This window comes from Sebastes umbrosus, chromosome 9, assembly GCF_015220745.1.
Source record: "Sebastes umbrosus isolate fSebUmb1 chromosome 9, fSebUmb1.pri, whole genome shotgun sequence".
NCBI classification, from domain to species: Eukaryota; Metazoa; Chordata; class Actinopteri; order Perciformes; family Sebastidae; genus Sebastes; species Sebastes umbrosus.
In genome coordinates this window covers 15,987,230-16,014,525 of record NC_051277.1, presented here as the reverse complement: position 1 = coordinate 16,014,525, position 27,296 = coordinate 15,987,230, and the positions used below count along the sequence as shown (strand labels likewise).

General features: G+C 40.2%; 1 protein-coding gene across 1 annotated transcript; it reads left to right on the top strand.

The window, feature by feature from the left end:
* The first annotated feature begins 1,965 nt into the window (after positions 1–1,965).
* jakmip1 (janus kinase and microtubule interacting protein 1) lies at positions 1,966–27,242 on the top strand. The gene is made up of 23 exons (XM_037780333.1): positions 1,966–2,523; positions 10,408–10,728; positions 11,916–12,248; positions 12,904–13,065; positions 14,732–14,944; positions 15,829–15,942; positions 16,202–16,348; positions 16,540–16,710; positions 17,392–17,451; positions 18,812–18,940; positions 19,391–19,519; positions 19,739–19,822; positions 20,693–20,755; positions 21,841–21,939; positions 22,725–22,826; positions 22,908–22,961; positions 23,041–23,106; positions 23,281–23,349; positions 23,621–23,698; positions 24,689–24,898; positions 26,666–26,731; positions 26,944–27,020; positions 27,120–27,242. The coding sequence occupies exons 2-22, from the start codon at positions 10,573–10,575 to the stop codon at positions 26,992–26,994; spliced, it is 2,556 nt and encodes an 851-aa protein (XP_037636261.1). The 5' UTR covers positions 1,966–2,523; positions 10,408–10,572; the 3' UTR covers positions 26,995–27,020; positions 27,120–27,242.
* Positions 27,243–27,296: the final 54 nt, after the last annotated feature.

Sequence of the window (27,296 nt, the reverse complement as noted above, 5' to 3'; positions counted from 1 at the left end):
GTGAGTTTGCATGATAATGATGATGAGGGTTAACCTTTTTATAACCTTTACTTATACAGAAAGTTATTTTTACAATGATCCCTGGCGAGAGTCACAGTGGCTCTCTTATATAATAATATTTTAACTATCATCATCATCTCATGTACACACATCAGATAGGCTACAAAACAGAGCCCACACAAAGAGTGCTAATAACATTTTCAACATTATAATATAAAAGTTGGCCTATTTAAAATATAATAGTAAGATAAATGAATGAAATGACAATGAAATGAAAGACTTAAAAATGAACAAAAAGTAAAAAGCTAAATTAAAAAAAGCTTGCAAAGTATAGACATAATAAGATTAGCCTTATAAAGATATTCTTTGTTTCAATGGGTAATCTCTAGAATATATTATGTTTACTTGGAAAATATTTTATTCACAAATCACAAATCTTTTGGTTCCCATCTTATTTCCATCCTTTGTTAACCCTCTGAGACCCGACTTTACTGTCTTTCAGAGGCTGTAGCAGGTTCAGTTTTAAAGCTAGAGTGAAGTTATATGAAACTATAAGACCTAAGGAATCCATTGCTATCCATTGAAAAACTGGCATGGCCATTTTCAAAAGGGTCCCTTGACCTTTGACCTCAAGATATGTGACTGAAAATGGGTTCTATGGGTACCCACGAGTCTCCCCTTTACTGACATGAGCACTTTATGATAATCCGATTTAGTTTTGGGCAAAAACCATGCACAGGTTTTGAATGCAGTATAAATGTGTTATGCATACTGGGGTCCCTAAACAGTCTTGGAATTGCATAAATTGGGTATCACTGTAAAGCTGAGATCCATTGAGCCCCATTGTATTCCTGTGTGATGATGTTTGTCCCCAAAGTAGCCATTTCATTGTATTCAGACCGATTTTTTTAAAACTTGACCTCACTGTAACAAAATGTGTTGTGTTGTGACCTCTAGGATAATCACAGCCTCATGAAACTTTACAGCCACAAACTAGAGACCTAGAGCATTTTTCCTATAGGTGTATTCACAATAAGGGGGTTTCTGAGTAGTTTCCAGAACAGAAGTGCTCGCCATCCAATCGCCGAAAAATATAATTCTTACAGAAATTTCAAAATGTCAAAAGTTTTGATACCAAATCACAGCATACCTTTTTTCTATGGTGTTCCTCAAAGTATTGTGTCTTAATGTGGTATTTATTAAAATATTTGTATTGAATTTTACATATAAACATATATACATATATACACATAGACAGACTAACAATATTTATAATTAAATTATACAATGAAATGTTTAGTCAAACAATTTCAATTTCAATTTCAATTTCAAAGAGAGACATGACATTTCATGTATTTCACATATCTAACAAAGAAAACAAATAAAATAAAAGATAAGACAAAATAAATAAATACCTCAAAGAAGAAGAACAAAAAAACAAACAAACAAGAAAACAACAATTTCAACAACAGCACTCAGCAACACACAGCAGTTTCAATTTGACTGTGCCCCTTGACGTCCAAGAAACTTCAACAAAGGTGTCCAAACATTTTATTTTGGAGGGATTTTTGATCATTTTTGATCAATTCTTAAGTGGTAAAAAAATGGTTAAATTTAGCACTAAATCTGTGTAACAAATGGTATCAACCCCCAAAATTGCTGCAACAACTTATGAGACATAATGGAGCAAGTGATCATATTCTCCTTATTTATGACTATAACAATTTGACACACAGTGCTGAGCTCTCAAATTAATCTTCAGGTTCCAAGCTTCCAGATGATGCACACCACTTCTATGTGACATCTACTGTTGACCTGCTATCTCCCCCTAAAGACCACCTTTACCACTATTTCAAATCCTGTCTCCTCTGTGTGTACCATGGAGGTGTGTATGGTGTGTGTACCATCTCTGTATACATCCATGTGATGGTGTACCACCTGACGCCCTGACGACGACGTCACGTCTCTCCCGCACCGGCTGCGTGTCCACGCACTAACCGCGCGCGGTGTCATTCTTGAACACGCAGTCAGGTGTCGCGCTTCTATCACGCTACCGGCGACGCCCGCACGGCAACCCGGCGTTTTCCCTCTTCCCATGTTCACGTCGACACACAGTTTTATTTATTTATCTATTTTACTCGTGTGTGTTTGAAATGTAGAAACGGGTGACGTCAAGTGTGTGTGTGTGTGTGTGTGTGGGCGTGGAGGAAAGTGTCAACGTGCGGGGCTCGAGAGGAGAGGAGAGGAGAGGAGAGGAGAGGCTGTCTGCAGCTCACTAGAGGAGGATATATCAGCGGTGGAAATACAACTTTCAGCTGGATAATGTGTGTAATATCTGAGGAATAAAGTTGTTAACGCTCACCGTGTGCAGTTTAGCGCAGCTCGCCATCTTTTTAAGAGCTGGAGGTGATTTCATTCAGCTCTCCAACACGCCGGAGACCAGCCTCTCTTCCTGGATGTGAAGCTGATTAACGTCCGCTTCAACATCAGGACACTTGTGACCACCACGGACCTCCATTACAGGTAAGTTCACTCGACAACTCTGTGTAGACTCTGACAGGCTGCTGTTATATGCTGTGACATGTATCCGACATCCGTGTTTCATCTGATAACGGGGCAGAAACGGCCAGAGAAACCACCGACATCATATCTGGCTGTCGGTGAGAGTTTTGGGCTACCAACGGTAACGTCAACTGCTACCAACGGTAACGTCAACTGCTACCAACGGTAACGTCAACTGCTACCAACATTAACGTCAACCTCTACCAACGGTAACGTCAACTGCTACCAACATTAACGTCAACCTCTACCAACATTAACGTCAACTGCCAAGCCTCATCATATCGACCCAGACTGTGATGTGTATGTTGTCTGCATCGTGAACCTTTAATGACATCCAGTCTCTGCCAGCTAGTAGCCAAAAGGAGGAAGTATGAATGATAACGTTATCTTTCATTCTGCCCTGCCCGGTTTTAAGGGAGGCCCCTGGTGGGTTATATGGAGCACATTATACCATCCGTGGTCACACCAGAGCTACATGACAGTGGTGCACAGATGAACACATTTACAGCCTGAGTGCAAGGACATCCGACCTCTGTGTCTGGAGGATGCTGCAGCAGCAGCAGCAGCCTCCATGCATGTCTGTCGCCGGTGGGGTGTGGTTGGCAAGCCGGACAGCCAGCCTCCAGCAGCACTCTACCAGATAATCTCCCCATTTGACAGCTCATTAGAGAGCTGGCCACATCATCTCCACCACCACCATATAGCCCACTGTTACCCCCACACCACCAGTCCTCTGCCATGCATGTACTCTGCCCGTCTGCTGTGTTTATCTGTCATAACAGCTCTGCTGCTGTGTCGGGCAGCTCCAGAGGGCTCGTAAATCTGCCCCAGTGGACATCCAACATGTGTTGCACACTCACTTCTGTTTGATCAGCCTGCTCAGGGCCATGCTGTGAAAACTATGATGCATATCTGTGCTCATTATGTGTTGTATTAACTGATTTTTAAGGGGTAGCTCTCATGCAGGTATACTGGAACAAAACTATAATTATTATTATGACAGGAAGACAGGCTCACTGTCTATTTATGATGGTTGAATGTTATTTTTTCACTCTTGACTTCAACCTGACAGTCTACTTTGTTATAGGGATGCACCGATACTGATACTGGATCGGATATCGGGCCGATACTGATTCAAATAACCGGATCGGATATCGGTGACAATGGGGCTGATCCATTTAATTAAATTTTATGTTTATATACTATATACATTATATACTGTAAGTTGAATTCATATTTAAGTTTTGACCAATTTGTTGCTGCGTTAAAAAGGTTTACACTTAAATTGTAATTTTTTTACCAAGTTTGCTGGTGTACGATTTATGATGTTAATACCACAAAACAATTAAATACATTTATATCTTTGTATTTATTGGTCACATTTTGTTTTACAAAGTTAGGAAAGCGATGTTTAAGTCAAGCCTGATGTTGCCTTACACATAAAAGAATGATCCCAGTCACTTCCACACAGTGAGGCATACAGCTTATTGATTAAACACTGATATCGGATCGGTACTCGGTATCGGCCAATACCAAAAGCCCAGGTATCGCTATCGGTATCAGGACTGAAAAAGTCAGATCGGTGCATCCCTACTCTGTTAGGTATAAAATCAATGAATGCTGACATTCACCGGGACTCCTACTTACGTCATACAGTAGTTGCCCCCCTCTTTTTCTCCCCTCACCCCCTGCATTTATCCAGACTCCTCTCCATAACTTAATTCATCCCACTTATTCTTCATTCATAATCCTATCTCTCCCTCCATACCCCTGCTTTCCTGAGTATAACACTTTGAGTAACGGGCTGCTGCCAGGATAATCCCTGTAGACTACTATACCCCCTGATGTGCACACCTCTCTCATTGCTTCACTTCTTTTTTTTTATAACCATTTCTTGAAGACATCCAATATTCTTAATGCAAAGAATGGGACAAATGTCTTTACTGTGTATTAATGTGTATGTGTAAACCAGACGGGTTAATAGTAACCAGCCAGTACTGATTAATGTGCTCACTGTGTAGCCAGAGAGAGAGATAGAGAGGCAAGGTTAATCACATTACTGACAGCACTATCATGTCTTTCTGAGGGGAGAGAGGCTGCTAACATACACTCAGATGCACCCATGCATGCAAAAGCATACATGCGCATAGATGTAAATGCACAAGCCAAAAACACACTTGCTATGAATGACCAAATTGACGCATTAGTAGGTATTATAGATCTAAACCCTGAGCAATAAAACTAACAATAGCGTAACTGAGTTGGTAGCATGCGTGTGACAGAGACACACAGCGAAAGAGAGAGACATCTTGTTTATCTGTTTGGGTTGAGTAGTCATTGGGGTCAGTAACTTGTAGTCATTCTGCTGGCATGGTAGTTTGTAGGTCATATGCTCCACTAGTGCTGCACTTGGCTGGGTTACTCAGCCTCTCAGTGGGATCTTTATGGTGTCTTTAGAGCAGATCGCTAGACTGCTAAGTGTGTGGACTGTAGAGGGATCTCTGGAGCATGGCCAGACCTGTTCTGACAGTCTGCTGATGCTGATATGAACTACAATGAGAATATATGTGTCCATATATAAGCCTACGAGGCATTGTACCGACTGTGCAATATAAACAGGAGTATATCTCAGTCTGTCCACGCCCTCACTGTTGATTTTTAAGCTAGACGGAGAAGCAACGAGCCTTTGTTTCAGCTCCCATTTGCAGCTCTTTTATGTATTTATTGGGCCTGCATGTCTAGTTAATGTTTGACACCACGTGAGTGTGTGTGTGGTCTGTCTAGCTTCGAGGAGGTCCATCTGTGAGTGTGTATTAAGCTTGTGACCATTGCAAAGACGTCTGTCTACCCAACATTTTGCACTTCATTTATAACCCATTAAACACCTATAATATATAAATAACCTATAAATAACCTCTGCTAAAGAACAAAGTTAACCTTAAAGTGCATTATTACATATTTTTATGACATGAAATCAAATTACTCATGTAAATGTAATATTAAATGTTATGTTTCTCAAAAATGTCAGCTTTTTATTAATTTATTTTCTTGTAGCCAGAAAATTGTCTCATGCATTATGACTTTTTGTGACGTCTAAATCACAATGTGTATGTTAATCATGATGGTGACATCCCTCAGCAATAATACAAGCAAATATCGCTGCAGGCTTAATTTTTCTGATGTCTATCAAAGACAGGTTTATTGCACTAACGACGGAAATACTTATTCCACTGCACTTGACTCGTTGATGACTTCATAAATATAGATTTAATAGGAATTTTGAGGTGTGATATAAATCAACTAGTCGTATAGAAAGAAGCAGTGAGTGGAGAGCAACTTGGCTTTTCATAGGAAGAAGCAACTAGTACTGAAACGATTAGTCGATTAATTCAATAGTCAATCGACCAGAAATCAACTATTTTGATAATCAATTTATCATTTAAGTTCATTTTCAAGGAGCCAAAAATGGGATGGTTTCAGCTTCTTCATGTGAGGAATTGCAGCTTTTCCGAAGTCTTATATTATAGTAAATTGAATATCTTCAGGTTTTGAACTGTTGGCTAAACAAAAAAAGCATTTTTCACTATTTTCTGATGTTTTATAGAGCAACTGATTGACTAATTAATCCAGACAATGATCCGCAGATTAATCAATAATGAAACTAATTGTTAGTTACTGTAGGACGAAATGGAAAAGGTTTTATTTATTTACCTTTGATTGTATGGCTGCATTATGCTGCAAACTCACAGAAAGACAAATGGCAGAATAGTTTCAGGAACACTGCCACCAAATGTACCTGAAATAGAAATAGAAAACTTAATGGTTTTATTGCCAACTGGTAGGCGGACGTTTTTTTTTTTTTTTGAAAGGGCTTCTTGTTTCAAATGATCAAAACAGTCTCCAGCTGTTAAAGTAGGTTACTTTTAAGAATGTACTGCCTTACCATTGTCCACTATACTGTACAGTTCACCACTAATGTTAAGTACAATAATTCTTATTATAAAGAACAATAAACACCATCACGTCACAGCCTATTTAAATCTTCCAACTAAAAGGCAACTCTGAACACCATCAACCAGTGTACTGTAGTAACCCTCTACAGGCCCGTCATTTCACAGAGAGAACAGGGATTTCCTGAGGCAGTCATGAAACTACCTATATATGTTTGTCACACTTTGTTCAGCCTGTTTTGAAAGGATCCAGATTTCAATATCAGCCAGTCATAGGTACCAACATAAAGCCTTGCTTCAACTAATACTGTATTCATGCTGATGGACACATTTTGTTGCTGACTGTTTTGAGTCTCATTCTCAAGCAGCAATTAGCTTAATTGTGAAACTCCTCAGCAGCCGCAGGATTTCTTCATCACTTCTTTCTTGCAGGACTTCACTATCGAGTGATTTAGCTCCATTTTTTAAACAGATTGTCTCAGTGCTAGATTCACTGCATTTAATTAGGTCTTAAAGGTACATTTTTTGTTCCTGTTTTATTCAATTTATCTTTTACTCTTTGCAAAATATGACTTGTGATTGATGTGATGAGTCATAGTAATTTTCTTTAGTTATGAACATTGGATTATCAGTTATATTTGGGTGAAGCAGGGTCGATGATGACTCTTTGATCTCCGCCATCAGTTCTATCTGTTGAAAGGTTTTTGTTTAAACATTTGGGCTTTTTAGTGCAATATAAGCTGGGTAACTGTATATACTGTATATCCGAGTGGATGAGGTTATTTAAGATCTATGACCTGTGCCGGCTTTTGTTTGCTTCTGTGAACATTTAAGGTGCCTGTTAGCTTCTTGGTGCCCCTATAAACTGTTCCAGTTTCCCCTATAAACTCTCAAAGTTTGGCTCTGGCTGCCAGATTGGGAACATGTGGCTCCAGGGGGCTTTGTGGGAATTGTGTGTGGTTGATGGCACATACAGTATATATGTTTGTGCCTGTACACACGGCAACATCTGGGCTCATGCCAAGTGGAAAATGTATCATTATTAATTAGGCGTGGGGGAAAAATAGATACAGTATAGTATCACCATATTTTGCCTGGCATTATTGTATCGATGCACAGACGAAAAGTATCGATCTTTTATTATATAAACTATTAACCTCTTAACAATTCGAAATGAAGATACTGGTATCAAATGAAACTAGAAAACCTAAGGAATGTCATGTAAGCTTGTCGGGAAGAATGCTAAAAAGCACTCCAAAGTGACCCTAAATTTTAGCGAGGATAAACTAGCATGACCATTTTCAAAGGGGTCCCTTGACCTCTGACCTCAAGATATGTGAATGAAAACTCTGAGATGAACAGAGTGAAAACTGTATCTTATTGGATAAAACAGATGTTGACAAACTGAATAATTTGCAGTTGAAAAAAGGTAATAAATCGCAATATATCACAATATATCTTATCGCAATACTCCGCATATTGCAAAATGTTTAAAATCGCAATTAGGTCATATCGTGATAATATCGTATCGTGGTGACTCTGGTGATTCACACCTTTTATTATTGATATTGATAAAGATCAAGGTTATAAATAGACTAGATGTGACAAAATATGTGAAGAAGACAGTATAAAAAATATTCTCGGCATCAGACCACTTAAGGTATCACTCTATTCATCACTATTTCTACTGAAGAAAAGCGTTACATCCTTCCTTGCCATATGAAGATAAAACAGTGAAACCATCCATCGTGCCTCTCAGCCATTTCAGTGTGGGTACACCTGGTCTCTGATAATGGCACATGCATGCATAAACATGCTTAAAGAAGTGGCAGGGTAGAAAGTGTACAAAAAACATTTCTTTGCTCTTGTAAATGATGTTTGCAAATTCCAGTACACATGTGAGTCAAGTCTATTGACCTCCTGCAAATAAAGACACATTTGTTAGTAATGTGAATAAGTGTAGAGAGCTTTTGTGTGAATAGATGTCGGTGGTATCTGTCCCTAGTTGTTCTGTCTAAGTGTGTGCTTGTGTCCGTGTTTTCTGTGTGTGAATGATCTCCCTCTCTTTCTCGCTGTCTCTGTGAATGAGAGTGACATCACTGAGTCCCTCAGCTTGGTAACATCACCATGCCAGCAAGTGGGGGTGGAGGGATGTAAGAGGAGAGTGGGGGAAATGGTTGAAGGTTGGTTTTGTCTGGTAGAGGTCTGCTCTTTCCTCTTCTTTGCCTCTCTCTTATAGGCTTATTCTTTTTCCCTCCCATCCCCACTGGTTCCCAACGTTTGATTGTGTGTGCTGAGTAAGAATCCATGTGGAAGAAAGCTTCCTTGCCCTCCGGCATCAGTGCATTTCTGTCTCTCAGTCAACCTCGGCTCAGAGATTGGACCAGATAACAAAATCGTGTGTGTGTGTGTTTTTTCAAACGTGCAGCCTCTATACAATGCAGTTTTCTCTGTGTGTGTTTCAAATCCACCGTGAGACTCCTCCTTCCCATCATCCTTTGCTACAAGAGGAGTTTTTGAGAGCAAGGGTTGCCTTGGTAACTATTGCTGCCATCTGTGTATGTTGTATGAATGTTTGGTAGTGTATGTGTGTAGAAAAAAGATGGAGGCGCCTGCGGTCTTAATGCTTTAGCTCCCTCATCGATGCATTATTTATTTAATAGAAAGAACTGAAAGGTTACTGGGTAACAATTTATTCCAGGACGAGATTAGAGGAGTCCACTTTCAGCGTAGTGAATGTGTGTCAATGTAGCAAGAAATCCATAAAAAAAATATGCCAAAAATACACCTGCTAACACAACTATAGTCAGCCTTCAGTGGGAAAAAAGGATCAGGATTACTAAGAGAATTAATCATCATTTGCCTTGTGTGATTCAATTGGATGCCTCCTTTTTTCCAGCTTAGCCAATGCATATCAATGATAACCTTATTGGTTTTATATTACAGCAGAAACTTAATGTGCAACTATCGTTTCAGCTTCTCAAATTGTGATGATTTGCTGCTGCTGATGTCTTATATTATGGCTCTTATAACTAGAAAAATAAATGCCAGTGGCCACTCTTTCTGGTATATCCTGCATGTTTAGAAAGGGAAAGGCGGAGACAAATCTTGCAATTGCATTGCACTGATGGATGAAGTGGGAGGATCGAATGGCAGTAATCGAGGCAGCTGCCGTCTACATTCGCCTGGTCCAAAGAGTCGAGACAAAATCAATCAGATATCTATTTGAAACAGTAATTTATTTAGAAGGTGTGAAGACAAAAAGAAAGCAATAAAAAATGTAGACAAATGAGGCAAAGATGAATTTTCCAAGGAGGCTTCTCTTGAACTACTAGTTATTATTATTATTATTATTATTATTAGTACAGATTGTCAGTGTTCAGGTAATTTGCAATAAAGTGATAAAGGAGTGCTGATGTGATATGTGATGATTAGTTTGTTCTGCAGTGGTTAAATGGACTACAGTGATACTAGAACAACTCTTTATTCTGTACAATATGAGGGCAGATCTAGAACAGGTTAAAGGATCTCTGGAAAAAGGAAACATCAATGTAAAAGATTCATTTATTGGTCTACTGAAAGAGAGAAGTGTTGAGAGGCCAGGGACCGTAACTATGGTGGTCAGACACATTTTCATGCACTATGGGGCTTCTAAGTACGGCCCAGGGACTGGAATAGGATGATGATAAATGGCCCACATGTATTTGTTAGAGAGAATAGGGTGACAGAGGAGAGTGTAAATGTTAGTCCCAAAAATAGTCTGTTTTCCCCAGGCTGTAGTGCGTCATGTGGCTTGGGTCCAGTGCATTGTGCAGAGTACTTTGGTGTAACCCAGTCTTCAATGCTGACTTGCAATTTTTCTTTTTCTTTGTGGTTGTCTGTCTCTTTCAAATAGAAACTCTCAGCAACCTCCAGCAATGATGTAGACTTGACAACTATATGATGATGATGATGATGATGCAGGGCCTCGCACGGAGGCGGAGCAGCGACTGACTCTCTCCTCCTTTTCGCCACCACACCTGGCACTCTATGTCCGTCCTGATTGGGCGGCCAGAGTGTGATGTCCTCGACCACACCCCCTGCAGCCCCGCCCCTTAAAAAGGGAAGGAAGCTGGAGAAATCGGAGGTGATGGCCGACTTGGTGCAGCCCACCAACGAGGAACTGAGGAGCAAACTGTTGGACTCCCAGATTGAGCAGCAGCAGGATCGGGGCAAGGTGAGGAGGAGGAAGTAGAGGCCTTGTGTAGAGAAATGACGACAGTGACGATAGAGAGGTAGTCCCCTTGAAATCATCGCAATAGAAGCAGAGGAAGGAGAGTGTCGCTAATTTCAAATAATTATTTATACATTATTTGTTTTTTTATGCAAGCTCATAGTCTGTAGTTGATAATATTCAATACAAGCATACTTATTAAGAAGTAGGGCTGTCCCGAATACCAGTTTTTGGGCTTCGAAGCTTCGGTGAGAAATATTCGAAGTTATTCGAAGCTTTGTGGAGCATTCCAATACCGATTTGGAGGTTGAATACCATGGCAATGGTCGAAGCTTCGAAGCATTCGGGTCAGCCCTATTAAGAAGTAATATTTATAGTAGGAACTGTAATAATGGTACATTCAGTATGAGCTTATATGCTTTGCTCCACATGTTGGATTTTCACTAAATATTAATAGTTTTTTCTCATTCACAAGGTGTTAATGATGCTGACATTGTCATCAGTGTACACCACATGGCCAACCAGCATTATATTTATTCAGTGGCTGTTACGCCTCCTCTTCTAACACTGTACCTAGTCTTGGAAAAGCTGTCATGGTGGTTTACCTCTCCGTATATCTTCTGACACACAAACTACCTCTCTGTGCCCTTCTCTGCATCCGTCATGGTTGTACTTGGAGAATGGCAGTAACAGTACCGGGATTCAGCTCTTACGGGTGCAAGCCATGTTTAAAACGTATGCATTTTGCATAAAAAGCATCTGCAAGATGGCATGTGGAGCAATGGATGTAAGAATGTCAACAGCAGTGCATAAAGTATAATATTGACAGTTAAGGTAGGACAAGTATACAGATGCATCAAATGGAATCATTTATCATGATGAAATGAATCTGAGCAGACGAAGATATAGGGAGGGGGTTTGCAAGGAAAGATTCTTTTTGATTCAACATTTATGAAAGTCAGCACAGGAACCATAACTGTTCTCAATTTGAGTGTTTACTGCTCCCTGTTGGGGAATAAATCACCACTCGATAGCTGTTCATCCATTTTGTTTCAGGACTTAAAGCACAAACTTGCAAATGAAGTCGTCTCAGTGTTGCACACAGGGGGTCAGGGGGGAAAATGAATGAACACACTGGTGGCCTGTGATTTGTGTAATAATGACTGGTTGAAAATGTGTCACTCTCCCAGATATGTAAGCTCCGTGAGCGGCTCCAGGAGCAGCGGCAGGCTCGGGAGCTTGAGCAGCACAAACATGCTGTGGCGCTCACAGACCTGCGCGCCAAACTCCACGAAGAAAAGCTACGCGAGATAGCGGCTGTCCGTGAGACCCTGGCGCGGCAGCATGAAGTGGAGCTGGCCCGGTCCATAAAGATCCGGGACGCTGAGGTGCAGAGGCTCCAGGGGCTTGTGCATGCACTGAGAGACGGAGCCGCTGACAAGCTCAAAAATGCTCTTCTGGGAGAGGCTCGGGAGGAGGCCAGGAGAGCTTTTGATGGGGAGAGGATAAAGCTGCAGCAGGAGGTAGGTTGTATGTATATAAGTGACAGTAATGTGGTATTAATTATGTTTTATAGATTGTGGAAAAATATGGACATGGTAACCATGACATCACCCAATACACCCAAGTATTTACTGCTTTCAAACCGCATCTGGTATGCTCTGCTTCTAATATAGTAGAGCTCAGCTTAATGTGCCTCAAAGTTCTGGTTCTTGTCAATGCAGCAATGTCATTGCACCATATTTAAAGAACTTACACATCAACTGTCAACTGTGGTGGCTAGTTTGTTTTTCCTGTTGTATTTAGGCTGTGACCTCACAAAATCGTAAAATGAGTGTGGATCTTTTCTGAGGGCATTGTATGTTCTTTGATAGAGACAAACAGGTTTTTTTTGTGTGTAAAGTTGGCATTCTAAAAACCATTATGTGAGTGTGTTTGTGTGTGTGTGTGTGTGTGTGTGTGTGTGTGTGTGTTGATTGTAAATTTGCTTCTGAAAAACAGGAAGCAGGGTGGAAAAGCCTGTTGCCAAGCCATTGTTTCGTTGTAGCCTTTCTAGACAAACAGGGCATCTATCATTACAACTGTCTAACGGGATAGGACGTGTGTTTATAAATGTGTGAGTGTGACTCTCTTTGTTGTTGTGTGTTAATATTATTGTGTGTATGTGTTTCATTTTAGATCCAGGAGCACAAGACAGCCAGGAAGCAGGCTGAGGAGGCCCATGCGAATGCTCTGCAGGCAGATAAAGCCAAAGCAGCAGATCTCCGCACGGCCTACCAACAGCACCAGGATGAGGTGAACCGCATTAAACGGGACTGTGAGAGAGACATCCGCCGACTGGTGAGACCACATGCTGCTGGGAAGACACACAATAAAGACACCACACATGGCTTATCTTATACTGACATGGCCACAAGCTCTTTACATAAAGACTAATGAATTAAAATATTGCCTAAAGACACTGTTGATGGTATACTTGCTGGTGATGCTATCATATAATGTAATATGTGACACAATAGATTATTTAAGTTTATTTGAAATTATTTAATTTATTAACTTTTATTCATCCTTGGTACGCCAATTAGCATATTTGTATTTACAGTAATATACACTAATATTTCTCAATAACTTTAAATATTCGTGATCAAATAAGCAACAATCACACCCTTTGTGTTTAACACTGAAAAAACTGAGCTGATCTGCCTCATCAGGACCAGTGTGGGTGTGGTTTGATCTTATTTTATTGCCAGTGGCCTGGCAAAATAAGCAAACCCAACAAACTCCCACAACTGCCATCACATTTAAATTAAAATGTAGTTAAAGTAGTTAGTTATTTAGTAGTAGTTCAATCCTTGCTGCAAAGCACACAGGCAGAAATCTCTGAATTGAAATAACCAAAAACTGTTCCAACATTGTCAGAAAATGTTTGCAGTAATGCTCAGTAAGTACGAAGCTCACTGAGAAAATCGTGTTTTGGGGCCTTTATTAAAATTCGATACCATATATCTCACTTCCTTGGATTTCTGTTGGAGAGTGTCCTGTTATGTCTATCACCACAAGCTAACCTTAATTAAATTACAAAATGTGGAGCAACAAATAGCAAAAAGACAGATCTTCCACTGCCCTATAAACCATGTATTGTTTTTCCTGTGATAGGTTAGGGCTTGGCATACCCAGCAGATGTTATTTTTATAGTCCTTGTCTGTCTCAACCATATTTGAATATCACCAGGAGTCCATCACACACTGACATCTGTTTTCCTACTTCATAGTTTATCTCACTGACATTGTATGAAGGTTACAGGCTAATTGCTGTACTGTCTGTCTCACCATGCGGTGCTTATCTGCAAAAATAGAAGTCTGTAAACCTGCTGCTGTTATTCATTAACCCTACATACAGTACAGTTACATACAGTAGGACTACATCAGGTGTTATTGTTAGTAAAGGACTGTTTGAGCAAGGAGACTTAATAATATGTGGAATCAGAGTGGTAACAGAGTAAAAATGGTTCATTGATGAAGAGCAGGCAGTGCAGGAAATACCATTGTTAAACAAGAAAATACAGAGGGAAGTAGAAGTGGGAACATTTGTTGTGTGAACGCACAGCAAGAACAAAGCTTCATAAATTAATCACAGCTGAAGCATTATGTTTTAAAAGTTAAAACACTGTCGTTCTTTTATTCGGTTCTCGGCCGACGGAGCATACAGCTTGTTAGACTGAAGGTGTAGACGGTGTTGGTTAAAAGTTGCATCATGCTAAACCTAATTGTTTGCACATAAAAAAGACAGAAGAACAATGCACTTCAAGAAAACCAGATCTCACTCACATTTTTGCTGAATTTCATAAACACTTTCGATGTATTTTCTGCAACCTGATCTCAGACATATCCGCACTATACATTGTTACATTATTATACACAGTGATATTAATATGGGCTGTAACTGGGTTTTAAATGGAAAACTGTCTGTCTTTCCACCACCATGTTCCTGTCCATCCCTCTCATAGATGGATGAGTTGAAGGCGAAGGACCGGGTGATGGGCAACCTGGAGAGGGAGTTGGGGGTGCAGGCCGGCTTCGCACAGAAGCTTCAGCTGCAGAAGGAAGCTCTGGATGAGCAGCTGGGTCATGTACGAGAGGCTGAGAAACACAACCACGGCAGCCCCAAGAGAGAGCTGGTGCCTGGGTTGGGGGACAATCCAGACCTGCTCAACAACCAGGTATACACATGCATCTCAATTTAGATACTTACAATAGTACATTTCCATGAAGTACACTGTGTACACTATGCGCTTACTTGCATAGTGCATGAATTTCGACAGGGTAGTGTCAAAATTCATCGAACACGGCTGTTGTGCACTCACCGGAGCTAGGTAGATAGCAGCGTCATTGTTTGCGGTACCAAAACATTACAGACTGCTAAATTAACCCAATAAACAATACTGGTGGCTTCTATCCGACAACAGTATGGTGGTATTTAACTTATATTTGTACGTATAGTGCGGTGTTCACCGGAGCAACCACAACTACTGCTGGAACCTCCCCTTCCGCTACGTAGCCTAGATGGCAACCATTGAGGGTGAGAAGTATCCAGCGTTCCACACTCAACTTTTTGACCGTTATGAGTACACTATCCAGGTACTCATAGTGCACTGCATTTTGCCATACTTGTCAGTGTGACTGCACTTATGCGCTCAATATAGCAAGTTTAAGTACAGAAGTACGCATATTGAGACACAGCATGTTTCTTTAGCAGGTCTTTATGGCAGGCAATTTTAAAGGGAACTCATGGATACCTTTAGACTTTGAATGCATAATAATTTTTGCCTTGTGACAAGGAAAGACATTAATCACATGTACAGCATTATTGTATATCTGTACATTAAGTCACACCTGCACATAACAGCTCATACATTCATGAGAAGGACGTGGATATACTGTGTATACTGCACATACAGGCTGACAGTTGCACAGTGAAATTACATCTCATCCTTCATCCCATCACCTCCTCTTTCCCATCCACCTCAATTACCTGCCTGCCTGCATGTACTCCCTTTTTTAGTTGTTCTCTCCCTCCTCCTCTCCTCTCCCCTCTGCTCCACAGGAGATGGAGGAGCGTGACATGAGGAGGTTCCAGCTGAAGATTGCAGAGCTCCACTCGGTCATCAGGAAACTGGAGGACAGAAATGCACTGCTGGCCGACGAGAGGAATGAACTAGTGAGAAACACACACACAGAGAAGTACATACATGCAGGGATTATAGGTATGAAAATACACACACACATGTTGTTACACTTACGAGTACAGATGTACACACATAAATAAACATACATGCCTATGAAAAGTATATTAAAACATTTTATTTTCTAAGCCTTCCAGCCTTGATCTTGCCTCTCTTGCTCAAACTGGAAATTCTGTTTCACTAGAACACTTAAGATTGCATTGTTTCCCCTCCCTGTTTCCTTCCTCTGTCTAGTTGAAGCGGGTGCGAGAGGCCGAGAGCCAGATGAAGCCCCTGTTTGAGAAGAACAAGCGACTGTCCAAGAAGAATGATGACCTCCTGCAAACGCTGCAACGCATGGAGGAGAAACTGAAGAACCTGAGCCGAGAGGCCGCCGAGATGGTGAGCTGCATCGAGTATATGTTTTACTAATACTCTCTGTTGTTTTCCTGTTCTCTCTAGATTAATCCAAAATTCAGATAGTAGTAGAAAATAATAATTTAATTAATAATAATAATAAAACCATAATTTGACCTCTCTCTCTCTCTTTCTCTCTCTCTCTCTCTGTCTCTGTCTCTGTCTCCCTCCCTCAGAAGGAAAAAGCCGCCTCCTCTCGGCCCCCCCCACAGCAACCATCCATGCAGACCCAGCTGAAGCGGCCAAGCTCCCTGACAGACCTGAGCCATGCCCACGAGGAACAGGAAGTGGAGTTCCTCAAGCTGCAGGTTTCTGAGCAACGTGGCATCATTGACGAGCTCACGCAGGTCAGGACTTTACATTATGTTTTGTGAAGAAATCAATCAATTCCAATTGGTTTTAACATATACACAACAATAACATATGTTTCTTCAATGAGCGCTGATATCTCCCACTTTTTCTGGAAAATAATCAAAGATTGTTCTAAAATGGGATACTAGAGCTGGGCGATATAACAATGTATACTGTCAGATAACAGGAACTTGTCTCCTGTCACATTTTGGCATTTCACATTGTGAAAGCACTAGTCCGTAATTCCTGCTCCTCTCTGCTTGTTGGATCCCTGCGGATTAGGGCGATATGTTATATATTTTCAGAAGGGACAGGAGTTGTGTTTGATGGAATGTATTATTGGTTTAAGAATATGTCCACACAATCTCTAATTCAGTAGAGAATGCCTCATTTATTCATCATCACCCATCTCTCCCCTCCCACACTATTTCCTTTACCTTCCCTTGACAGCCCAATTCATCACAAGCGCTTCAACCCACATGCTTTATTCCTATAATCATATTGTTTGCTGTCCGCTGTTATCACTTCATCTCAATTATCAGTAAAGTTCGATTTTCATTTTCTTGCGTTCTTATTTGACCTTGCATTTTATAGAAAAAAAATTTGACACTGCAAGGCTGATGTGGCAGATGTGAGGCTGGTCTTGATCTCGATCTACTGTGTGTGTTTGTCTGTAGGAACGTGACCGATTGGTGATGAGCAAAAAGAACAGGCGGAAACCTCTCAAACTGTCTAAAGTAAGTGTTTTTTACTACCTTATCTGTGGTTGACTGATCCTTGAGTACACTTTTTAATTGAGTGTGTGTGTGTCTCTCTGCATGTTCGTGTTTAATTGGGCTCAGGAGACAATGATGACAGTATCCCTCACAGCTGGGAGCATCACATTGAGCACACACACAACTCCTACATGAACAAACCACCACAGCTGTTGCAAAATTATTTATTTATTTCCATTGTTGCTTTATTTTGTGTATTTACTGTTATTGTACGATCATGAATACATTAATCACTTAGCTCAATTTGTGAGCAACAGTTTGTGTCTTTTTATCTGTGCTTCCTTGTGTGTGGATAAAGAGGGGAAAGGGATTACAACAACTAACTAGGTGTGTGCATGTTTGGGCAAATACACCAGGGAACATTTAGAGTCTATGATGTTGCTAGGAGGAGGAGGAGGAGGAGTTTGTAGATGCGTGTCAGATATTTTTCTCCCGTTGCTTCTGCTGGAACCAGTTTGTCACCTTGGCGAGGTGGACACAGCGTTGGGTACAACGGCTTGGCTCTTGGACTTGCACCTGGAAATTTGTCTCTCTGTTTTTTTTGTGGAATTAAAAGCAGAAGCTAAATATGTGAACTTGGAGACAAAAACCAGAAGCCGGCCTTTTGGTTTTCCTGTAGGAGTAGTTTGATTTTAACCAGAAGCTTTGTTGTCTGCTTTTTCATTTTGTGTGGGAGTGCAACGGAAAGCAATTGTGCTTTTTGGACGTTACGACAGGCCTGCACAGCTCTGTATAAATCAGCTAGTATAGTACAAGATATCATAGACATATTTTTGGGAGATACTTTATAGTTTTTCGTTGGCGTTTTTGGTCTAGTAGCAACATGACCGAGTACATCCTCCTTATCCTCTACTTCTCGTCCTTCATTTGCCTCTGTGCCCTTGTCTGCCTCTACTTCTCTGGTTGCCAGGAGATGACTTATAAACATGATGGTAAGGACTCTGTGGGGTTTGGAAAAGTTGATAGAAAGAAAGAAGAAACAAACACGCAGATACTTGATCTGATATGATCACATTTACTTTGCCTGAGATAAACAACAGAATGACAGTACCTGGTTTTGACAAGTTTTACAAAAAGTTGGTGAATAAACTATAACTGTACGAAATTAAGCAATTTTTTAAAACATAAGCAAATGTTTGTGGTGGACTTAAGATCTTTATTGAATTCAAAATATAAATTCTTTATTCTGAAATGAGGTGTGTTATAATTTAGATGAATGTTGGATTCGTTGGCTTTCTTTCTATAGATTGGGCAACAAAATGTATGTTAAGGTTTTATTCAACAATGTGCATATCATCTGTTCTCCTCTCCTCCTCTGCAGAGGCATGTTGTGGAGACATATTTTGGATTTGACGAGGAGTCGATAGACTCTGAGACCTCCTCTCTGACCTCCTACAACACTGACCTCACTGACCGCACGCCTGCAACTCCAGAGGAGGATTTGGAAGAGGTAAGGAAATCCTCTGTTTACACTGAAAAAAGAAACAATTCAAACCGCATTCTATAGTTCGAACAACTGAAAGATGTGCTGCATACATATTGAGATAACAAAGATAATATTGGGGTAGTGGATTTGGAGGGAGACCTGAAGAGACATACTGTCAGTGTTGCCGATTTGGCGACTTTTTCTCTAGATTTAGGGACTTTTGGAGCAAGTGCTGCTGGATACTTTCATTGGAAAACAGTTGGCAACTACTGGGCTGAGTTTTTCGGCTGGATCATTTTTAGAAATCTAGTGTACTCTTGCTAGTTTCTCAAGATCACCCACCCTGCCTTTAAATATAATTTACAGAATAAGGGACTTACAAATGAGTTTAGGTAAAGGTTTCTGTGTTTGTTTGACCCCGTTTCTTTTCAATATATCTTTAATATCTTTCATTTATATTTTTCTTAAATAAAGAGTTTTTCCCGTGAAGAGTCTGAGCTTCGCTTCCGTCAGTTGACTAGAGAGTACCAGGCTCTCCAGCGGGCCTATGCCCTACTCCAAGAGCAGGCGGGGGGCTCTCTGGATGCTGAGAGGGAGGCCAGGGTTTGTACTATCCCTTTTATCACTATAACCCCTTTAGCCATAATCCAACAGTTTTCAAAAGGTTTTCTTTACAACTTTGCAAACAAACTATACACACATTGGGCACAAGAAGTGAATATACTGTAACTTCCAAGTCTAGTAAATTATTGAAATGTGTGTTTTTCAGTAATATCATGTTTTCAGAGCCTGGTCCCTGATGGCTGATTTTCCCTCCCACAGACACGTGAGCAGATGCAGATGGACCTCAGCAGCTGCCAGGCCAAGATGGTGGACCTGGAGAAGGCCCTGGCCGAAAGGGGGCAGGTAACAACAAAGACGAGGGATGGTGACAGGAGCTCACGGGTCCTGCTCTCACTTGCCCTCCTGCATGTCTGTCTGGCTGCTCTGCTCCTGGGCTGGCGCTATGCTGACCAGGTCTGCCGCAGATTCCTGTGATGTCACTTCCGCATGCTCTTCCGCACCCTTTATCCCTTCTTGTTGGTTCTGTTTCTTGTTATTGGGCTTTTCAGTGATGTGGATTCTGTAGAGGAGGCTTAAACCACTTTGATTCCTGTCAGTTCTCACCTTTTCTGATTATGAAAATTCAGTTTACATTGATTTTAGTTTATTTAATATGTACAAAAGTCATCATAAAACATCTTGATCTGCCAAACCTTTGCACGTGTAGAAGAAAAGCCTTTTGTTAAAACTAAGTAGATTAAAATAACTTCTGACATTTAGCACCTTAATTATTACCTATACTGAATATCCTGAGGAACACTGAAATTATAATGATGAATTCATATCACTATTCTTCTTCATTTGTTGTGAAGTTTTTCCTTTGTCACGGCACGGTTTCTGCATGTTGCCTGCTCCACTGTGGCTTGATCCTGCTGTTAATTTGATTTGCTGCTCTGCTGTTTTTCACCTCGGATCACTTTCTGCTCCTCCTGTTACTGTGAACTCCCTGTGACTATGAATGCAGCTCCTTTGCCTGTTATCTCAGGACAGGCCTTTATTTCTCTGGATCAATAAACGTGTGCCACTGCCACTCTGTTCCTGTCTGTTTCTGTCTATAATACCTTTGCATGTGTCATTTGGAAGTGCAATAGATGTCGTCAGGGATGCGTTACTTCCTCTCCGTTTCCTGCCAGTGTCATTTCTTGCTGATGTTGTGTTTGGTTGTTATGGCAGGATTCAAAGTGGGTGGAGGAGAAGGCGTACTTGCTCAGGACCAACCAGGAACTTCATGAGAAGGTAAATTGCATTAGCCTATACTCACTTTTAATGCATCACTTTATATTGTATATTCCCTGTACTGATACCAAATGATAATTTTGCCCAACTTTGAGGAATATGGACATTTGCTGCAAAATATTTTGGTCTTTTTTTTTCATTTAACAAATAAAAAAAAAGATTAAACACAAGCAGTCAAGAACTTTACTTAAGTAAAACACAGGTAAAACTAGAAAAACATGTGGTTTAAAGCAGAACATTTCTGATCAAGGCCTCACACATAAAGACAATTCAAAGTGCTTTGCATACTTTTAACATTAAAAAGGAAATACAGCATCAAATTCAAAGGTTAGAAACTGTTTTAAAATAAATTAAAAAGATAAAAATAGAAACTGAAGATGTAAGTACAAGGGTGATAATTATGAGTGGTTAAAGTTCAAACAGAAGCAGTATGGGATTAAACATAAACGTTTTTTAAGTGGATTTAAAAGTAGTCGAAGATGGGGCAAGTTTTGTATCTTCTGGAAAATTTGTTCCATCTCTGTGTAGAGCAAAGTGATCAAAGAAAATAAAAGTTAAAAGGAATATTAATTTGAGCAAGCATTCAATACCAGATGTCAGTATTTTTGCCAAACTATATCAAAACATCTGTTTTCAAACTCATACAACTCGTGCAGTATTATCCAAGTCTCATTTATCCAGTCACATGTTCAATACTTCCTAAACACATGCATCGTCCCTAAAACCTTACTATTTAAAACACTTCGGACTCGTCCGGACTCACACGGATGAGTAGCGCGCCTGTGCAAGCGTGAGACTGTTTATTAGGAAGTGTTTTAAATTCTAAGGTTCTAGCGAAAATGTGTGTAATCTGTAAATTTGTCTACAAGAATACAAGGTAACGCAGCTGAGTAATTAAAATACACATAACCATTTGTGGGTGAAGTATTCCTTTAATTTGGGATGATTCTTAGCTATCTGAAAAACTTAAAAAAACAACAACAACTATGATAACTACAGGACATTCATTAATCAAAGTATTCATAATGCTTTGTAAACCATGCCAAACCATTATAACAAATATGTATGTGTGTTTGTGTCTGTAGATGGGTGCTTTGCAGCATGCGGAGTCGCGGCTCCAGGCCGAGGTTCAGGATTCCCGGGATCAGAACGAGCTGCTGGAATTCAGAGTGCTTGAACTGGAAGTAAGAGACTGTACCAACGTCAAACTGTCACCAGGAGGCGACAACAACAATCTCAGTCCCAGACGCAGGACCTACATACAGTGACTCACCAGACAGACAGACAGACAGACAGACAGACAGACAGACAGACAGACAGACAGACTCTTTTTCTTATGCACACTTGAGTCCTCTCTATGCATATGTGTTTTGCATTGTTTTGCATGGCAGCTGTGTGCGCACCCTCCTCCACTGAACTGGAATATTTTTTTAATGAAAGAATGTTGTTTTAAGATGAATATAATTTTTAATTGAATAAAAATGTATTTAAGTTCAATATCCCATCGCATCTTTGTTCATTTTGTCTTTCCTTTTTTGCACGTGTCCTACGTTTTGTTTACATTTTCCATAAGATAAAAGAATGATGAACAGTGTAGTGTAATTTGGGGGTTTTAATTGTTTATCTGTTTCTTTAATATTGAAGTTAGAAATGGAGAAAAAAGTTAGGTTACTGACCTCAGTTTTTAGTTTCAGCATGGGTTTTCAAACTCCCTGTTGGTTTGGTTTGGTTTCCCATTTAAATGTATGGGTTTCCACCTCCCTCATTTTGGCAGATCCCGACCACGTTTTCAGTGTCATGTAAGTAAATCCCTCATTCACTCCCCTTTCACACTCATTTACATTCAGTATCTGTCATTCACAGTGAACCACCATCAATGTTACTTGTTAGAAATGTTAGTTTGGCTGATGTCACAATGTTTTTAGGTGTATGGGTATACAAGTATTAACATGGTGTGTATTTTCTGTAGGAGAGGGAGCGCAGATCCCCTGCCCTCAACCTCCACATGTCTGCGTTCCCTGAGAACAGCAACAGCGCCCTGCAGATCTACTGCCAGCAGCAGGGAGTCAAGGTGATAAAACACATGTACACAAACACTGTTCTCCTTTTAAGACTGCACGCCGTCAATATGATGTCTGGTTTTGACCTGCAGGATGTAATCATTCCTGAGCTGATGAAGAAACTGGATATCCTGGGGGATAACGGGGTGCGTTCAAACACACAGCTGGATTAAAATAAGATCTTTTATTTATAATATCTGATAACTCCTGTTGTGTTTTTCGTAGAACCTCAGAAACGAGGAGCAGGTAGCGGTGATCCAAGCAGGGTCGGTGATCTCACTGTGTGAAAAGGTGAGTGAAAGGCCTCTCAGTGTTTTTACTGTCACACAGTGGACACACGTTGCCATAACACTTCATTTATTACCAATACAGCCACTACATTTGAGTCATTTTTGTGAAGTTACATATGGATGGTGATAATACAGTTATTTCTGCATTAATCCCTCGCCTTTCCTCCCTGTACAGTGGTTGAAGCAGATAGATAATACAGAGGCCGCCCTCACACAGAAGATGATCGACCTGGAAAATGAGAAGGTGAAAAATCAATTTACCATTAGAGTACACAATCTTCTAATATGTTGACTGTCTTTTTAAGTTTAAGATGCAAATATACTTGACTTTTCACTGTTGTATACACAAAACAAGCTATTTATCTGCTTGTTTTTTCTGCTTCTAATGTCAAAGAGCCCATCCAGATGTAAAATGTACCACTCACGTTTTTTTCTGATTCTACAGTATGTACTGTACTCCACCGTTCAGTTGTGATACCATGCCCCGTATTATATATTATCACATCTTGTTGCAGGAGCTGTTCAGTAAGCAGAAGGGATTCCTCGAGGAAGAGTTGGACTACAGGAAGCAGGCCTTGGATCAGTCCTACATGGTATGGAGCCTGGAGCAGTGTCTGTCGCTTTATACAAATGTTGGCCTCTCAAATAGACAAAATGCACTCGTTTATATTGATTACAGCGTGTACGAGGAATAATGGCTCATGATAAAGTGATTGCAGAGGTGCAACATTGTCATTCCAGCATGACACATACACATTTGGAACCCCATTAAACATCATGATTGCAACATCCTCCATAAAGGTAAAATTTGTTGCATTGTGACGGGATACTGCATCTTTTACCACTGAAGTCTAAATTCTGTCAACAATGTAAGCCACTGAATAGATATTTGGTTTCTTGTTTATTGGCCTAATGCTCTTTTATCATCTGAAAAGGCCAATCACTGATCTACTCTCTTAAATTGTAGACAATGTGAAGATATAAATGCCTTCATTAATATCCTGTGTAACTCGATTCAAGTAGACAACTAGTGAAGTTAAATAAAAATTCTATACAGAATCGGTTTAATAAGATTTTAATGTTAGGTTTTGTTAGCAAGAACGATCTTAAAACATTCTCCCCTTCCACTGACCGTACCCAAAAAACAGAAGTTAACACTTAGGTCACTCTCCATGTAATTCTAACCATTTGATTTGGTCAGTTTTGGTGTTGGTTTGTGTTTATGGTCCCACTTTATATTGTGTTGGTGAAAGCTTGTTTTTTACATGGTAACTTCAGTCAGGCAACTGTGGAGTTCAAATCTGTAGGAGACAGAATAAAAACATGGTTTGTGTTGTTAAAGTTACCATGTGGAGGTCGAGCCTAAATAACCCTTAATATAAAGTGGAACAGTGTTCCTCATATCTACCATGGTCACAGTGGTGTGTGTATGTGTGTGTGTGCGTGTGTGTGTGCATATGTGTATCTGTCTGTGCGTGCCTCCATGTGCATGCCTGTGTGTGTTTCTGCATGCGCATGTGCACGTCCACGTGTGTTTGTGTACCTGTATGTGTGTGTGTGTGTGTATGTGGCTGGCTGTGCAGAGGATCGAGGAGCTGGAGGCCACGCTGTATTGCGCTCTGCAGCAGGAGCAGCCGGCATGCCAGGCGGTGGCCGAGTCGCTGACAGACAGGCAGAGGGAGGAGCTGAGGCTAGCCGTGGACAAGCTGCGGCGTCAGATTCTCCGGCAGAGCCGGCAGTTTGACAGTCAGATCTTACAGGAGCGCATGGAGCTCCTACAGCAGGCCCAGCAGGTAAGGCTGAAAACAAATCGAGTCAGGTTACTGAGTCCTGCCCTCCCTCAATCTGACCCCTGGTACCTGTCTGAAACGTCTGACCCCACCAGACCTCTGGTGCTATGAAAAAGATGCAGTATCCCTGTGTGTGCAACCTGTAACCCTATCTGTAAGTGCACATGTAGAGGCGGAAGAGTGAAAGGATGAGACAGAGTGACTTTGTGTGTGTGAGTGTGTGTGTACATCATTGTGATCTTAATACCCCCCCCCAATCCTTCAGTATCCCTCCACTCCACAGCCCTCACATTAGTTTTACACCCATGGCTCGTACAGTATCTGTGATTCACCTTCATTGACCTTAAACTTCATTTGAATCAGTTGTACTGTAACTTACTAACATGGTTTTACTGATCTCTAACCACAGAACACTTAAAACACATTTCTAATCAACTACTCATGAGACATACTTACTAACTAAATAATTACATTTATGGAAACTACTGAAAGTTTATAGATTGATCCAAAAGTCCAGTAAAATTGTCTCCCCTTCCCAACAGTAAGGCTTTAGTTTACGCACTTTCTCCATATCCTGGCTGACTCAGTTGTTTAGTAATTAAGACTGAAACAGCTTGTTTTTATTACCTTAATGAATGATTAAGCTGTGTTTGGTTGAAGCATTTGGCATCAGCACCAGCTCATTTGGAACAGATGATATTAAATTAAAAAGCTGCTGTTTTAGTTTTATAATTCGATGTCTGCCCTTGTGTGTTTGCCAATGATTTTGTATCCTCCTTTTTTAACCCTGAACACACTTACAGATACTGTAGCTAGATAAAAGATTAGGTTACGATTAATTTTACAGGTCTGCAAATTTCATGGTAATTAGGGGATGATTAGCAAGTAACCTATTTGAAATTTCTTTGGAATTACTGCCAAGTTACCCCAATATCTACCTCAAAATGTATTGAAAATTACTTTATTATAAACATTATTTAATAGTTATATTCCGCTATTTCCCAATAGCTGGTAATTTATTTAGTACATTTCCAGGAAAAAAATACAAAGTTAATTGATATGTTTTTATTTCCATGTCTGCCAATAAATAGGTTATAATTAGCAAATAACTTAATTGAAATTTCTTAAAAAACTCCCTAAATCATTACATTAGCTACCAGGTTACATTTGTGTAGACAATAAGTCACACAATGGTGAGATTTGTTCTGATCAGAAGTGTTTTCTATTAGTTTTTAGTTCTCCACCTCCGATGAAGAGCAGCGCACAGCCGCTTCTCAAGCATAAGGGCTCTATTTTAACCATTATATGCTATTTCAGCTTTTATAATGAAATAATTTTCGATAAATTGAGGTAAATAATGGCGTAATTTGGCAGTAATTCCAAAGAAATTTCAAAATAGGCTTACTTGCTAATTATCACTTAATTACTATGAAAACCTGTGAAATGAAGTACTACCAAAGATTTAATAGGTTATTCCACAGTCAGTGAATAAGCTTCTCAAAGATGGAGTCATTTCCACTGTTCACTGTTAAATCTGCTCCTCGGTTGCCATGGCAGCTCATTCTTTTCCAACACAGCTACCATGGAGACAGAAGGCATGATGGGAAAGGGGCAGAGTATTTGAAGCGTATACAGGAATAGTTGGTCTTATTAACTGTTTAACAACTGTTTGACACTTTTGTTAGATTGTGTGAGATTTGGCCAAATGGTCTTTAGTTTTATATTTGAACAGATTTTGACCACCTAACCACGTCTGTCTTTGCCTTGCAGAGAATTAGAGAGCTGGAGGGCAGGCTTGACTTGCAAAAGAGACAAATAAAGGAAATAGAGGAAAAGGTACATATTCACATCCTATTCGTTTCTTTTTAAGAAAGCTTTCTGTTGTGGCTGGTAGAGTGAACTGTAACGTGACAAAGATTAGCATGAGAGAATGTGAAGGCGTTTACATCTGCTGTGCTGATGATGTGTGTTATTTTATTAACTCCTTGACTCTCTTTTTCTTCTCTCTCTTTCTTCACCTGTTGATTAAACCCCTTGTGTTCCTTTAGTTTTTGTTCCTCTTTTTGTTTTTCTCTTTAGCATTTATTCTTTGGCCTTAATGAAAGAGACCGTGGACCCACATCAGGTAGCACCTTTATTCCCTGCGCCATATCAGTATTTAACACAGTTGTAGTGTTGATAGTAACAACAATAATGATGAAATAAAATGTTTCCTTTCTCTTAGGTGTTAAGGTGCTGTGGAGGCAGGCGAGGACGAAACAAAACCTAATTGTTTTTTATGCATTTGTAGACAGCTCACGAAAACCCCATGGCCTTTTTTTTATAAATGTGCACTTTTGTCCCTTACCTGGAATGCAAAACATATTTCAAACTGTAATAAGTAACCAGATATACATGAGAT